The 17,573-nt window shown below is 30.5% G+C and overlaps 1 protein-coding gene across 1 annotated transcript; it reads right to left on the bottom strand.

The window, feature by feature from the left end:
* Positions 1-11,481: 11,481 nt before the first annotated feature.
* On the bottom strand, positions 11,482-16,339 carry LOC118040228 (uncharacterized). The gene is given in 12 exon segments (XM_035047119.2): positions 11,482-12,004; positions 12,234-12,351; positions 12,449-12,500; positions 12,503-12,561; positions 12,628-12,728; positions 12,847-12,930; positions 13,438-13,509; positions 15,337-15,450; positions 15,542-15,721; positions 15,833-15,898; positions 15,982-16,101; positions 16,178-16,339. Coding segments are annotated over 12 exon segments (1,419 nt in total). The 5' UTR covers positions 16,259-16,339; the 3' UTR covers positions 11,482-11,632.
* Between the last annotated feature and the right edge of the window lie 1,234 nt (positions 16,340-17,573).

Below are 17,573 nucleotides of genomic sequence, written 5' to 3' on the forward strand. Positions count from 1 at the left end.
ATATGACAGACATTAGTCTTTCTTGCGGTAGAAATTATATTTTTAAAAAATATATTTTTAAAATTAAAAAAATTAAAAAATATAATTTTTTATAAAAAGTCAAAATTTGTGATCATTTTCTGATGAAGTGAAGCTTGGCTGGAAAAACAATCGGCCTCTTAGTAGTAAAATGCCGGTACAATCTCAATGCACCTCATTGTCAAACAAGATATTTATTAGTTGATGAAACACTGTCCGATATTATGATACAAAATGTATTTTAAAAGTATTTTTTATTAAAAAATATATTATAATAAAATTTTTGAATTTTTTTATATTAACAAATTAAAATCATTAAAAAAAAAAAAAAAATCAGTTTATATAGTATCCCAGTTTCATTTAAGATTTTATTTTTGTTTCAAAAGACTCCATATATTCTAATAAGTCATCATCTTTTACTTTTAATCTAAAAATCCCCCTTTACTCATTTTCATCATGGATGTAAATTTTAATTTCATTTCCAAAATAAAATTTCTCAATACCATCCCAGAAATAAAATAAAAAAATAAATTGAAATTGAAATTAATAAAAATAAAAATAAATAGAATACAAACATATATATATATATATATATATAAGAGAGAGGGGGGGTTTAGCTTCTCAAAAAATCTCAAATCTTACCATGTTCATAACATAATCTTTTTCTTTGTCAATACATATAATTAAATAAAAAAAATATATTCAAATTAATTTAATTTTTTTATATATAAATTTTTTTATCAAAACTTTTATCACTAATCTCCCTATAAGATATCATGTCATATTCTTTCTTTGGATGTTGTCACCGAGTAAAACCTTTGATGTGTGCAAATAATCATGCTATTCTTGAAACTATTACTCTTTCTATATGGATGGAAAATCGATCAAGTCCATAAAAATCCACTCGATTACATAACAAAAATATATACAAGCGAAGAGCCTTTTCCAATATAAGATGTGACATGTGGTTAGACATAGGGTATAATAAAAAATCTTGTGAATATAGACAATATATGTATCTACTTATTACATGTTACACTATTGTTATTTGTTAGTGTTTTCAAATATGATGTTATATATCAAATTTGATTTTTGTATTTTTATTATGTTGATGTTTTAAACTATTTGTTTTATAGGTATGATTGGTTAGGATGCCATGTAAACATGGTGCTTCTTCATCTATAAATAGAGGTAGAGTTTCTCAATACATGAATCTTGATCCAGTTGACCTTTTTGTTCTATAGTTACAGGAGTTGCATCAATTAGAGGCCATATAAAATTATATCACAACAAATTAAAAATATTATGCTAATTATAATAACATATTCATTTGATATCTTATAACTCATATTAATACATTTAAGTTTTTTTTTTTTTTTTTTGTAGGATATGGGTAAGATGTATTATCAGTTCCATAAGTTGATGTTGCTTCCAGATCTTATGATCTAGTCATCATGCAAACGAGTTTGTATTAAATTACTTTTTTAGAGCATATCAAGATGGATCATGACTTGCTTAGTGTATTTATTGAGAGATGGAGATGAGAGACTCATACCTTACATATTCAAGTAGGTGAGATGATGTTTATATTGTAGGACATTGTTGTTTTGTTTGTCTTACCTATAAATAGGCAAACATTTATTGTCATGGGTATTCAAAATAAGATCACTCTATATAAGCGTGTGTTTGGACAAGCAGCCCCTCTTAAAATATTTAAGAGGAACACTTTATATATGAGACGACTTTAGGATAATTTCTTTAAATTACTTGCTTATTTTGATGATGAGATCCTACGATGATATATTAATATGGACTAATAGTGCAATTTACATATTGATTGATCTTATGTGGATTTTAAGTCCTTATTATATTACGCAAATATGCTAGAGCCTACATACTTCATAGGTTTGACAACATACTCTTTATGGATCTTAGTGGGACATATATGCCCTTGTTCTACCTACCGTAGATGGAGAAATTTGACTCTATTCAACTATATAGTTGGGGTTCAAGCATCATTTCATATTTATATAGGTACATATCTCAAGCAAGCTTGGAAAAAACAAAGCAAGTTGGAGGATGTTTGTTTCTTTTACAAGTTAAACAATATACGAAGTTTTTTATATTTATATTTTCTAGCAATGTTTGAGTTAGTTACTAATCACTATTTTTTGTGTAATACAACTAAGGTCATGAGAGCATTTCCACTTGGAGCGTCACCAAATTAAGATGAAACCTAATATGTCTATTCAGGTTTTAGAGGTAAAGCTAAAACTTCCATTAGGATGTATGTAATATGTTATTTATAATGTAATACTCAAATTAAAAATAATTTTTATTGTAACATTATTTAATAAGTTCATCGGTTCTTTATTATTAGAAGATGTGAGAGAATGTACTTTGAAAATAATAAAACTCATATTCTATCATTTTATCTTAGTAGTTAGATAGACAATAATCTAATAAGGTATGTTATAATAAATGACATTGTTGATGTTAAAGTTGGTTGTTGTGGAAATTGTTAAGATAAATTGCATTGTCGATGCAAAAATAGGTTGATGTTTAAAAATGTTATGATAAATTGCTTTGTTTATGTGAAATAGGTTGATGTTGGAAAATGTTACTTGCATTGTTGATGTTTGAGAATATTAGGATGAATTGCATTGTTTATGTTGAAATAGTTTCATGTTGGAAAACATTAGGAAATAATTGCATTGTTGTTGTTTGATAATGTTGGGATAAATTTCATTTTTGATGTTAAAATAAGTTGATATTAGAAATAATTGCATTGTTGATGTTGAAAAATATTGGGAATAATTGTATTATTGATGTTGAAATAGGTTGTGTAAAATCCTTATTTAGAAGACGATCTATTAGTTACTCTTGTATATGCATAATAATAGCCATGTATTTATGGACAAAAATGGTCCCTTTTGTGTTTTTTAAGCTTATTAAGATGTATTTTTCAAATTATATGATGCGATAATTTAGCTTTCAGCAACACATCTTATATGACACATATACAACTGATAAGATGCATATCGTTAGTCATTCAAGTAGGCATGCAAATTACAATTAGATGATCCACTATCTCCAGCATATATTGATATGAGATGCACAAAGAGACATGATCTTTAAAGAGGTGCATCATTTAATTTCTAATGAAAAATACATGGACTTGTTCTTGAGTATAACACATTGAATTGTTACACTAAATCCAACACAAGTTCCTCCACGCAAAGAGATAGAGTATGAACCACATGCACGTTATATTCAAAATGCTATAAGTATTGGTTACTTTTTATATGTAATATATGATAACCAAAACATTTTATTTATGGATTAATAATCATTTTTGTTGAATATTAGATAGGCTAGTTGTTACATGATGGTCAACATTTCATGATTGATCTTCATGATCTAAAAAATAATGATGGACTTACTAATGCGAACCTCGTGATCACGTGGTCATGCAACCCACAATCAAGATTGAGATCTGATCCCGGAAAGCCGAAATAGGTCTGATAGGAGTGTGACACAATGAAAACCTGCTTCAAGACACCAACACTATTGGAATGAGTAGAATGACGTCACGAAGCCAGTTAATCTTTTATAAGTCAAATTCAGTTTGTTCAAGAACTGAAGAATGCAAGAATCACTCTTACACGTTAAAACTTAAAAATTCAGAATAATAATCATCAAAGCTGCCAAAATTGTGGCTTACATGAGTTTAAATAGTTCTTGAAAAGTTAACCCTAATGGACCCCTTATGTGGACTTATATGAGGTCCACTCAAAACTAGCCCAAAACCCTAAACTGAAAAGCCCATAACCTGATCCAAACAAGCCTTGGACCCTAGCTCAAAACAAAGTTTTAATTAAGCCCAAACATTAAAGAAAATAATAAAAATAACTAATTTGTCATTAAATACCATCAGCCCTTCTTTCCTTGTGTAGCTAGGATGAATAAGGAATTCTTATAAGAAAAGGATTTTGAAACATTAATGAATCACTACCACACTTGTAGATTATATTGCAGCTCATTAAAGATTCTTATAGAACTAGGAAATTCCCAAAGCCAACTGCCACGTCCTTGTGGGAAAAGAATCCTAACCAAATAGGAAGTCCACAAGTCAAATGGAAGTAAATAACAAAATCCGTACAGCCTCCGTTGACCAGTATTGCGGTTCCTTCCCGAACTCCGATTGACCTAAATTTTTAACCCAAGGTAGTAAGATATGTTTAGAGAGTCCACATATAATATTATCCCGATACAACTGTCAAATTGAGAATTATGACTGTTGCCGTAAACCTGGACTGTTGCGCTTTTTACGCCAAAATCCAAATCTGACCTTACTTGGGTCGTATCACATGGCTGAACCGTATCACTTATTATTATGCATCTTTTTTTATATTTGAGATATGATGCACTACAATTGAGCTGTTAGAAAAGACATTATGTACGGATGATGTTGTCTTGAAGGATAAGACCACGTAGACATGTGGAGGCTAGCCCATCCGCTCATCATCATAGACATAAATAAACTCGAATATTTGTTAAGAGAAGAATTTTCTTGTGTATAATTTAGTTATGAGTTTTTTTTTATTACTTTCATAATACTAGTTTGGCTAATTATCAAGCTATTTTTAATATTGTCTTTCACATTATGAATTTTCATATTTAATTTGGATTGGTAGAGTTTAAATTGTTAATTTACATATGAACATGTGAACATTATCAACAAGTTTTGGTAATTTCAAATAAAACATTTACAAGTTAAAAAGACACATTGTTATGTTCCGTTATTGCCAACATCAATTATCTTTATAATTAACAAATAAAACAATGCTAAAATATTGCACGAATTACCGTTATAATTAATGAACAAAAATAATGTTAAAATATTATACCAAATTTCTATTATAATTAACGAACAAAAACAACATCAATTATTGGATTTCTTATTGAATTTCATCTTACATCCTTTACTTTATTCACCAACATATTGTAATATGGGTTTGGGGTTTTGAGTCACACTCATTTGGGGTTTAAGTTTAAGGTTAAGGTTTATGAGCTTAGGGTTTCGATGTTAGAATTTAGAATTTTAGAATTTAAGGTTTATGGTTTTGAATTACACTCATTTGAGGTTTAAGTTTAGGGTTTATAGGCTTGGGGTTTGGATGTTAGAATTTAAGATTTTAGGATTCAGAGTTTAAGGTTAGAGATTATAGGTTTGAGGTTTGTGATTTTAGAATTTGGGGTTTAAGGTCCCCAAATTACAGGTTTTTGGTTTTAGATTTTATAATTTTAGGCTTAAGGTTAGGGTTAGTTTTTATGGTTAGAGATTGGATTTTAGGGTTTGGAAATTGAGATTAGAGTTTTATTTAGGGTTAATTTAAGGTTAAGATAGTGTGTGGGTTTTGTTTGTGGTTAACTTAGGGTTAGGGTACTTTAAGGCTTGATTTAGGGTTAATTTAGGCTTTAATTTGGGGTTAAGTTGGAGTTATGATAGTTTATGGTTTGATTTAAAGACATAAATTTGGGGTTATGGTAGTTTAGAATTTTGGTTAATAACACAATTGTGCTTCCTATTAACTGTTTTAAATCAAAATAATATTCTCATTTGTTATTGTTTATCACAACCAATAGTCTCATTCATGGTTATATAAAAATATATTAATTCCGTAAAACTCTTCATATGAATGCTATATGCTCAAGACTTTTACCAAACTATGTTAGTTTAGTTAAAAAAAACCCTTTTGAAGTAGGACTTTTCTTTCTTTCTTATAGTAACCATATTGAAATTGAATTTTTTAAAGCCTAATTAACACTGTACCATAAGATAATGTTTGAGAATTATTATACTCTCATAGTACTTCACTATTTTACATGAACAATGAAGCACTTTAATTTTTCTTTTAATTCTTCAATTTTTTTTTGTTTTTTAAATTCTATCTTCCAAATTTTTTTTCTTTTAATTCTATGTTTTTACCAATCGATCGAGTTGCCTATAGATTTGTCAAGTTAACTAGGTTATGTAAAGTCAACTCTCATACGAGTTAATTTTAAACTTGAGCTAAACAAGAAGTTTGGTCGGAAGGTTTCAAGGTTGACTTGTTGAATCCGGTTTAATTAGGAGTGAGCAAAAAAACCGAGAAACCAATTAAACCAAAAAAAAAATAACCAAAAAAACCAAATAAAAAAAAACAATTAAACTAATTAAATTTTTTGTAAAAATTTTCGATTCGGTTCGATTCGGTTTTGGTTTTGGTTTCAAAAACCTGAAACCGGAAAAACCTCAACGGAACCGAACCGGTTCGGTTTAAGGGGGTGCTATAAATACAAAAAAAATCATGTTATTTTTCTTAACCTTAGCATCCAGACTCCAGCCATCCTTCTCCTTGCTCTTGAGCCGCTCCCTCAACTCACAATTCGCAATTCACAATTTCACATTTGTAACGAAATCAATCCATCTTCATCTACTGGACCATAGCCACTCACATCCCTCTCCCAGAATCTTCATCTTCAAACACTAGTCAGCCACATCCCTCTCTCACACGGTCACACCCAACCTTGAATCATAGGACACACACCACACCAACACATCGAACCTCTAGAGTCCAACTCCAAATTTAGCAAACCAGTCAGGCAGTCACCTCCCTCTCTCACACCTGACCTTGAATCATGTCATAACTCACACCAGGTATGATTTCTTTTTTCTGTCAATCTCTATTTATTTTTTTTTAACATATGCTCTGTGATTCTGTTTATTTTTTAATAAACTTGTTAAGAAGAAATTTATGACAGAGACAACGTGTTTTTCTTTGCTAAGAAAGACAATATGTTAATGAATTCGTGTTTTATTAAGGTCATGAGTAGCAATGAAAAAATAATGGAATCTAGATTAATATCAGAATTTTGAAGCATGAGATCTTCTACAGTGAGTCTTAATTCAGAATTAACACTCTTTTTTTTGTCCACCAGAGATCCAATTAATAAATCTTAGGCTTCTCAATAGCTTGTAGTCCCTACCCACTTGTAAAATGTTATTGTCCCGACATTTCACTTGTAAAATTGCATTTGTGATTAATTTACCAACAATGTTTTGGTTGTATTTTGTGATTTTTTTTATGCATTAAAAAATCTGTGATTACTATTTTGGTTGTATTTTATGGATTAATATTTTGGTTGTATTCTGTGTATTATGTGGATTCTGGGAATAAAAATTAATATTTTGGTTATATTCTGTATAATCTTGCCAACACTTACTGTCAAATTTTAAATGACCCCCCTTTCTAGGAGCTTACAATTAACATGGTAACAAGACTATTATCAAGCCAAAAGGTTACTTTAATTAGGTGTCTACGCTTAGTTAGTGGCTTATTGCCTTTCATTATTGCGTTTGATTTGTAAGAGGAAGCAACGTGATGATCAATCTATATAGGTTAGTGGCTTAGTGCCTTTCATTGTTGTGGTGTGTTGTGTGCTAAAAAAATATCTATGTTAAAAAAAAAAAAAAAAAAAGAGGGGGTTTGGTGGATTGTAATTTATCAATTCTGAAAAGTTATTTTTTTTTATTTTTTTTTGTATACACACTGTATTGTATTATTGTCTATTGACATTACAAAATACAATCTCAGCACTCAACAACATAATTTTTTTTTACAACATATCAACCAAAATAATTTTAGATCAAAATTGGTTGCATCATGGATTAATTCCAACTGATATTCGAAACTTGATAAATGATCTTGAAACTTACAAAAACCTTGAGTTCAGGTAAAAAAAAATTTAGAAACTTGCACCTTTTATTTTGTTATTTATTAATTAAATTGTTTGCAATCATCTAACATGTCTAATTTTTTTATTTTGTAGAATTTGGTGGAAAGTTACATTTAGTAACGGATGATAATAGTTCAAAAGTTACTTTGATGGTAAAATATTACTTTTTATTTTTACATATTCTAATTTATTTTATGATGTTATAATTTTAGATCTTGATTTTCAGGTTTTGATGTCAATGGTATTACAGAATCAAAGTGCAATGTTCTTGTCATCTTGATGTTCTTTTTGATTGAGATGATGTGCACAATGAAAATTTATATTTTTTGCATGAAGTGTTTTATTTTTTATGGCAATGTTATTTGCTGTTTTTTTTTTTTTAACCCTTTTGAAGGCAATGCTTTGTAATTTTAATTTTAATTTGGTGTGTGTGTTATTTAAACTTTGATGCGTGAGGAGTCGAAAACACAAATATTAGAAAGACTTGCAACATATTAAACACAATATTAGCACTAATAATTTAATATAAATTAAATATTTAGTGGCAAAAAATATTAAATATATTATAGAATTTTATAACAAAATTAGATAATATTTACATTAATTACAAGCTCATTAAAAAGCACATTAGAAAACCCATTAGAAAGCCCAAAAAATCCTAAAAAAGCCCAAAAAAAACAATAATACAGGTTTTTTTGATTTTTTTTGTTAAAAAACCGAATCAAAACCGGTTGGTTTGACCAGTTCTAGTTTGAATTTTTAAGTTTTTCAAAATTTGATTTTGGTTAGTTTTTTAGATAAAAACCGAATCAAACTGAAAATGCTCACCCTTAGGTTTAATAATAATGTCAAATAGTTTTATTTTTAAAAATTTTATCTTCCATTTTTTCTTGATTAAATCCTTTTTGGCTCTATTTTTTTTTTTTTTTTATCATTTTTAACTTTCAACATTTGGTTAATCTTGAATTTTTTTTTTGCTTTGCTTTTTATGCTATTATCGTAGTCTCAAACAAATATCCTAATATTTGGTTGATACTCAATTCTATGAGTATCTATTTTTGTTATCATATTTTTAAGCAAAAAATAGTTAAAAAAAAATAAAATTGTTAAACTCAGTGGAGTCCATAATCTGAATTGCAGATTTAATTAGTTAAGATGCAAAGTCTAAGTTAATGTAACATGTCGTCATATCAATATTAAAAAAAATAATCATCTTAAAAAGATTTTAAAAGCTAAACTATGTTTTTACTAATTATCTAAGTTGTTTTTTAACATATCAAATCTATTGGATTATGTCAGAGCAATTTTTATAGGGTTAATTTAAAACTAGGCCTAGACAATGAATTAGATCAAAAGAATTTCAAGGTTGATTCATAGAATTCAATTTAATAATAATATAAAATATTTTCTTGAATCTTGAACATATTCTTTAGTTAAAAAAATTATAATCCAATTCACAAGCTTGAGAGCAAAAAAAAAAAAAAAAAAAAAGATTTTTTTAGTTAAAAAAAATTATAATTCAAATCATAAGAGAGAGAGAGAGAGAGACAACTAATTAACTCACCAAGAAAAGGGAAGATTGTTGACTCGGCAGCTTAAGAAGATTTTAGAAAAAAAACTATAACCTTTATGTTTCACTCATTGATTCTATGACCATTTTCATCACAAACATAACTCAATATATTAATGAGAACTTTATTTCTCTCCACAAATGGTACTATAGTGTTGAAGCTTCAATGGATTAAAATTAAGAATCCATTGTCTATCTAGTAGTAGCGACGATGGACAATTCATTTACTGTCATGTAATGCGATACTTATTGTTCTGTTTCATTGTCAATTTAGCAGTCATGGTAAAATGTAATGTAATGTTATTAAACCTGCCCATTCAAATTCAAATTCAAATTTGATGAGCAAGAGTTATAAAAGTTAATTCAGCTTAATATTTTTTTTTTAAAAAAAAATTATTTTTTTTTATGATTTTTTTTTTACATCCGGTCTCATTGTGCTTTTTTACATATTATATATATATATATATAAAATCAATCTTTATATATATTTTTATTTTTTTATAGAATTATTCCTGATTTTATGATCTAGATCACAAGTTTAATGGGATTAACTCGATCTAACTCAAGTTTTTTGGATTTTTTTTTAAAAAATTTGGTTTTGGCCTTCGAGTTTGTTTTACAATTGAGCTTCATAGGTTTTTTTTTCTCGTTTTGCTTGCATGATTTGGGGTGCTGGGTTTGGTAGGCTTATCTTGATTTGCTAGGTATTTTTTTATTCATTTTGTTAATTGATTTTTTTTTAATTTTATTATTCTACATTTGATTTGTTGGTAATTATAGCTTTGTTTTTTTTTTTTTTTTTAGCTTTTTATTAAGTTATCCTAACTTCATGACTTGAGTTAAAGATTTTACATGCTAACTTAAATTGACTCAAATAAATTTTTTTTTCCCATCATTTTACATGATCTGTCATTTTTTTTTTTCTTTTGATAAGCATTATTTTTGTTCAAGCTATCACGATTAACTTTTTTTTTTGTAATTCAATCCATTTATGTTCATTCTTTTTTCATCTTCTAATTAAATAATATCAGTTTATTTAATTTAATCAGGTCGATTGACGGCTTTTCTTTTTTAAAACACATTTACAGCGCTAAGTATCTTTTCTTTGTCAAAAAAAAAATAAAAAATTGGGCCGATCAAGTATAATCTAAACTAGGTCTAGTATTTTAGTTGCTTCCTGCTTGCACATTGACAAGAGACCAAATACTGAATACTTCAGAAAAGAAGATTTGACTTTTTTCCCCTCAAGTAGAATGAAGCTAGGCTGTAGCAGCACAAAGGTGCAAGAAAAGTTTTGGGTAACGCCGAAAGAAGGCGGTTCACATGGATCCACGTGGTCAAATTGCCTATTTTCAACTCAAACTGTTGACAGAATAACAGAAATGCCACAAACTGAATATATCTATATACACAACTCTCTCCTCTCTCTTGTTATAAATGATTATTTTTGTGTTTACGGTTTTTTTTTATTCAATTTTTTTTTTTTGAATCAATTTAGTTCCAGGCCCTGGTCAAGAAATATCAGATATAGCTATTAAATTCTAGTCATAAATAGACAACCTGAAAAATCTATCTCTAGTTAGGTTTTAAATTATACTAGTTTTGACATTCGTCTAACCAAACCTAATACTTGACAAGTTAACTCACAACTTGATTGAACCGTACCGAATCAATAAAAGCAATTTTTTTAAAGAACAAAATGGTATTGTTTTGACCTAACAATCTAGTAATCCAAGCACTATACCAAAATAGACCCATATCAGTTCAGACAACTTTGATATCAGATGATCATGGAAAATTATACCAAAATAGACGCATATCAGTTCAGACAGCTTTGATACCAGATGATCATGGAAAATTCAAACTAAGGTTTTGGGAGAGGAGAAAGTGGAAGGAGAGAAAAAAAGGAAAGATAACTTTAAAGCTTCAAGGGAAGCCCTTTGCTCTTAGGAAGGAAAACAAAACTAGTCAATTCAAATCCAGGTTTACTGCATGCAATTATTCATCTACAGCTTCGCATTGGATTGTAGGAAATAAACCAAATAAAATCACCATTTCTAGAGACACGGGGAGTCCATTATCAAAAGGGAAACAAGAGAACCAGTCTATCCTAATACAAAAAAACCATGACGATCTAACATTAACGAGATAAATAAACAATGTGAGAGCCAGTCAAAAGCAAGTAAATACAGAGCAAAAAAGACTAAGCCACAGAATAACCTGATATAAGGAACGCAACATGATGCCTTAAATCATTACTGATTAGGAGGGGGGGCTGGTATCATTGGGTTCTGGCTGGGCTACCTCATCAACCCTCCTGCTGTTATCATCAACCACCAGAACATCATCCATCAAGTCATCCTCCCCGACATTGATATCCTCCACGTCATCCTCGTCTTCATTGTTGCTTCCACCAGGTATCTTTCTTGTCTTGGGACCATGCTCAAGCCTGTGGGTATCCAGTTCTTTGTCCATTGTTTCTTGCAAGTTCGCATCATTGTTTGCTCTCCTTGCTTTTCTTGCATTTTGCCACCTCTCCAACTCCTTTTCCACATAACCAAGATGCTGATCCCCAATCTGCTTCTGATATTCGGATAATTCCTCTCTCCTAGCAGCTTTCCACTCTAAAAATGCCTGATGTACAAATTTGTGAGAAGAGATGAACAGAAAGAATTCAGATCAAACAAATCTTGAGGGAATAGTCCATAATTACAAATCCAAATCTCAACCCCTGGTTTAAGATCTACAGATCACATAAATGTATAATTTGGAGAAGATCGTTGTTGGAATTGTAACATTATCATCCAAATCATTCTCCATAAATCAATAGGCTGAGGGACTGGGAAAGTCCCAGTCAACTCACCTGTTCTCTTTGCTGGTCAAGTAAGGTGGCATCTTTTTCCAACGGCTTTTTATACAAATAATAAATCGGAGGTTCTGCCTTGGTCCTGAAAAACAGATCCCACAAGTAATCAAAGTGAGTTGAAAGTTATCGCAAAACTACAGCATAATTCCCCTAAGATCCTGCAAAGATGCAGTAAAGATTCGCTGGCCCAGTTCCTTCAATACTACTACTATGCACTTGAACAGAAACTTATCTTCGTCTCAATAAAATTGTGAATATGGACACTTTTGGACCAAAGTTAAAAATAACCTGCAGGAGATGAAGAATACACAGGAAAACATTAAAAAAATAATGCTTAACTGGGAGAAGTTAGCAGCACAGAACAGGAGCTTATGTCAAATGGATGGTGTACCTTATAAAATTGCTAAGTTTATTGTGGTGCTCACTCCAGCGAAGAAACAGCAATTCCAACTTCTTTTCTTCAGCCTTTGCAGCAATGCGTGCTCTGAGAGTCTGATAAAGTAAAAGTACAATAAAAGAGAGAAAATATCAATTGTTTCTACATGCAGAGAAAAAGAACAATTAAAGGCTTTGCCTATACAAGTTACAATATACCAATATAAGAACAAACCAGATCTTTCTTCCTCTGTTCAGCAATTTGTTCACGCTCTTGTTGCCTCAGCCTTTCACTTTCTTCACGTGCTTTTTGTTCAGCCTGAGAAGAGTTTTTAGACATTCAATTATCACACAAAACCAGTTAAATCTCAACATATTAAAACTTGTCTCTAGCAGGGCCAAAAACGACTTTGAAAAATATAGCATGAAACATGACAAAAAAAAAAAAAAAAAAAAAAAAAGAGCCTTACCACATTAGAAAAAAGGGGGAAAATTCAAATGTAATGCATGCATACTTTGGAAACTTCCAGAGTCTCACAGCAACAAAACCATGGACCTATTAGTCATTCTATGAGGTGCCAAAGAGCTGTATCCCATGATACAATCTCTAACTATGAGATCTGCTTTTCTTTGTTTGAGCTTCCCTCAAAGAAAGACTTGTAATATGTCAAAAATGACTTTCAGATTTTTAAGAGAGTATGAAATTTGATAACAGAGGAAAGTATTCATCTAGCCAGGCAAACAAGTTTGTGATTAAGGTTTAGTTTACATAAAATGATTAAAAAAGGAACAGAAATGCTGGATTGATAAGAGCAGATATACTCACTCTTTGCAAGGCATTTGACCTTTGTATAAATGCTTCAGTGCCTGAAATTTTCATATCTTCTTTCCTGAATTTCTGAAGCCGTTTCAAACAATACCAAAAATAGAGAAGAAAATAAGTAATAATGGACCACACATAAAGAAAGAAGAAGATAATAACAGATTTGATAATCCAAACATTGTAAAGAAATATTTTGGCAAAAATTAAAAGAGTATTATAAATCTTGATGACATGGGTAAACAAAAGAGTATCATTTTTAGAAAACTTTTATGGTCCAGAGGGTGTAACTAGTGGTATCCTAGTAGTTACTCTCTAGGGCCCACTTTAAAGAAAGAGATGGATAAAAGGAGCAGAGAATAAAATTCATAACCCATTAAAAATGATAAGAATATCTCCATAAGATTTATCTCTTCTCCTTGTATCTATCTATCTATCTTCTTTTTTTAAAGTGGATTACAAGGAGTAACTAATATATACCACTAGTTACTCCCTAAGCACCATAAAATTACTCTAATTTTTATCTTGTTTTGCTATTCATTACAAGCAAGTTCCTATTTATATTTATTATAAATATTATAGGATTAAATTTCAGGGATTCCTCAATGAGAAAATACATTTTTAAGCTAAGAACTTCAGATGTGTATCTCCTAAAAACTCTTCAAAAGGTTGCTAGCTATGGGAGTTTTAGTTGGTCCTGTCATAAGATTCCTAGATACCATTGTTACTGGGATCAAGCTCCCCCAGGAAAACCATGATCTGGATTGATTCATGGTAAATTTGTGTTTGGTATCAACCAAATTGGCAATCTGGATTTCCTTTTTTCTTTTTTTAAGGGCAAGGAGAAATAAATACTGATGGCAGCTTCCACACATTACTTACTTTTGCACTTCCAACAACTAAACACTTGCCACACTGCCTTGTGTGTCACACTCAAAGTCTCAAAAAATAAAATCACAAATACATCTGAAAGACTTGTTTAGTATGAAATTCAACACTTAAAATGAGCAAATAGGTTCTCCAAAGCTTATCACAATCCAAACCAACATACAAGTAAGTCTAATGTCCACCTACCATAAATTAATGCAAGTGCACACCTCTTCCCCATGCTCATACCACAACACAAAACATCGCACAACATTTTAGTTAGCTGTGCGCATAACCCAGCACTCCCTTTACCTTTTTCAGCTTCAGGTTTTTTCAAAACCCTAGCTTCCTTCTCTTCGTCCTTTGGTCTAACATTCAACTCATGTGCATATTATTAAAGGCCAGAGACTTGAGAAACTAGCAGACTGAACTTTTCAAGAGATCAAGTATCAAGATCTACAATTTCCACCACTAACTCAAACTCAACCTTTAATTTTTTAGGGATAGAGTTTATATAGAAAAGCTTTAGGAGTGCTTGCTTATTCTAGAAAATATATGCTTTTCACTAACCTATGGCAACCCCACAAGCAATAAAATTAATGCAATCACAAGTACTGTATAAAAAAACAAAAAACCCTAATCTCTAGTGTAATCTCTTGTGGGCTATCATATATCCAATGATGTCTTGCCTTTTATATTGAAAAAACACATCATCCCAAGAGATGCTCCCAGTCCCATAAAGAATGTATATTTCTTTTTTTCCTATGCACATACCATAATGTTTATCTGCTATCAAAAGTTTATTTTTATTCAATACCCATATTAATTACTCAACTAGTAAAAAATTACTCACTTTGACCATTAGTTAGATATGAGATCTTTCAGAAGATTATAGTTTTTATTGATTAAAAAAAAATTATGTAGCATAATTCAAGTCATGGAAAAAAAAAAAAACATACAACACAATTAAGTTCCACTCTGGTCATTTCAGTCAAAATCCATAGAAGTAACAGAAGGCAGGAGCTAGCTTACACATACCTCCAGAGTACCTAAAAGTTGCCCCAGCATTCTTTTGTTTCTGCTAACCAAGCTTGGATCCTGATTCTTGGGTAACACCCTTGGAACAGGCTCAATCACTGGAGTTTCAACCACCTACAAAGAAAACAATCATAACAAAACGAAAGAATTACGAGTCGAACCCACTGAAAACACCCTCCACAACAAGACAAGACTCCGCAGTTACCCTCTTCACTGCTCTTTGATTAACATCTCTCCTAGACCAACCACTTTGCCTTAACATGGTAGGCTTTCCATCAGCCAGAGTCCCTTTAGCAGGGTCAACATTTCCTTCCTCAGCCAATTGCTGCTTCTTCACATCCTCTGCTCTGGCAGGATCCTCAATGATCTCTCCATCCTCCTCCACCTTCAATCCCGGATTGCAAGTAAGATTCAATTCTAAGAAAGTTTCGACATGATAGAATCCAAGAACATGACCAAATATATACATAGGCAATGTATATGGTTTCGCGTCTACCTTAACAACAGCAGATAAAAGTCGCCTTTTTGCAGGAGGTTGATCTTCTGCCTCGTTCCTATCAGCCTAAAACCCAACCACTCAAGAAAATAAATACATAAATAAAACCAAGAAATAACAAACTCGTTGAACAGAAAGAACTAGAATACCGGTCGAACAAAGCCGCGATGACGAGCACCGTTAGAAGCGAAGTTTCGAGGGGCGGCAGCGGCGGCGGAGGAAAAGCCTCCCCTTCGAAGTCCCCGAGGATCACGAAGGCGCTCCGAAATCTACAAGATTTTGGGCATGTAATTAGCTGTACATAAAGGTACAAGTGGTTTTAATAAAGGAAAAGGTGAAGGAAACCTGGCGTTGTTGGCGATGGAGCTCATCGATCTCTCGTTGGAGCTCTTCCTCCGTTTTCTCTACAGCACTGCTACTACCCATTGAAATTCAAAAAGTAAAGAAGGAGCTGAAGGCTGCCTGCCTCTACAAACCCTTGCTTTGTTTCGCCTTTGAGAGGGTTTTTTTTTTTCTTTTCTTGTAATCTCGTGCCTCTACTATTTATTTTATATACATTTAGTCCCTGTACTATTTTTTTTTAATTTATGATTTTAAAAAACCCAAGGGGCTGTCAGCTTTTTCCAAGGATTTAGAACATTCTCAACAATGACTTTATTTAAAATTCTAAACAACTTAACCATTTTTTCTCCATTTTGTGGAGAAAATGTGATGCTTTTATCCTATAATAATTCTCATCTAATTTGTAATATAAAACAATGATTTTTTTATTAGAAGCTTGGTTCTTAATATAGAAACTTATTATGATATATAGAGTAATTTTTAACCAAGAAATAAAAATTAATGTCTATGTTGTTATTTTTATTCTATTGTAAGAAAAACAAATCAATAGTTCGAGTTATATATATAATTATTCATAAAATAATTATTAATATTACTAAAAAAAAAGCTCTAATTTTATTTAAAAAATAATATCATATTCAAATTAATTTTTTATGTATCATTTCAATAATCTAATTTAAATCACATTTTATTATATTTATAAAAAAATTAAAATAAAAAAACAAAAGGTGAAAGGCCATTTAAAAAGAAGGCTAGACATGTATAGGGGTGAAATGATAGGTCATAGGTTTGGTTCAAAAGGAAAAATATTATATACGAGCATGGACAACTAGGCTTGTGCGCCTAACTTTAATTTTTAAAATAGATGGATGACATGTTATCTACTTGGGAGAAATGACATACCATATATTAGTACATTTTTTATATTAATATCGGTGATCAGAAAAAACAGATATTTAGTTTTCAGATCTTCTAAACTCAATTTTTTAACTTGTTTTCATATGAAAATGCCCCTAAAAGTTATAATAACTTTAATAACCTCATTTTTAATCTTAAAACACCATTTAACCGCTTTAAAAATCGAACATCGAACTGAATAAAAAAAAAAACTTTATTGGCCTTGATATACTTTTTATATTATAGTTAGAGGTCAAAACCATCTTAATTAAACTTCCTTATCAAGAACAAATCCATTAACATCAAGATTTATCTTTTTTTTAGCATGAATGTGGTCACCTAATTCTCTCTCTTTTATCTTCTTTTTTAGTCACTTTCTCTTTCCTCTTTCAATATCATGTGATTAAAAAAATGAAGAAAATAAAGTTTTAAGATCAAAACATAAAGATATAAAACTACAAGGATAAAGAAAATGCAAAAAAAAAAAAAAAAAACTTTAGGG

The sequence above is a fragment of the Populus alba genome, chromosome 1 (assembly GCF_005239225.2).
Source record: "Populus alba chromosome 1, ASM523922v2, whole genome shotgun sequence".
NCBI lineage: Eukaryota > Viridiplantae > Streptophyta > Magnoliopsida > Malpighiales > Salicaceae > Populus > Populus alba.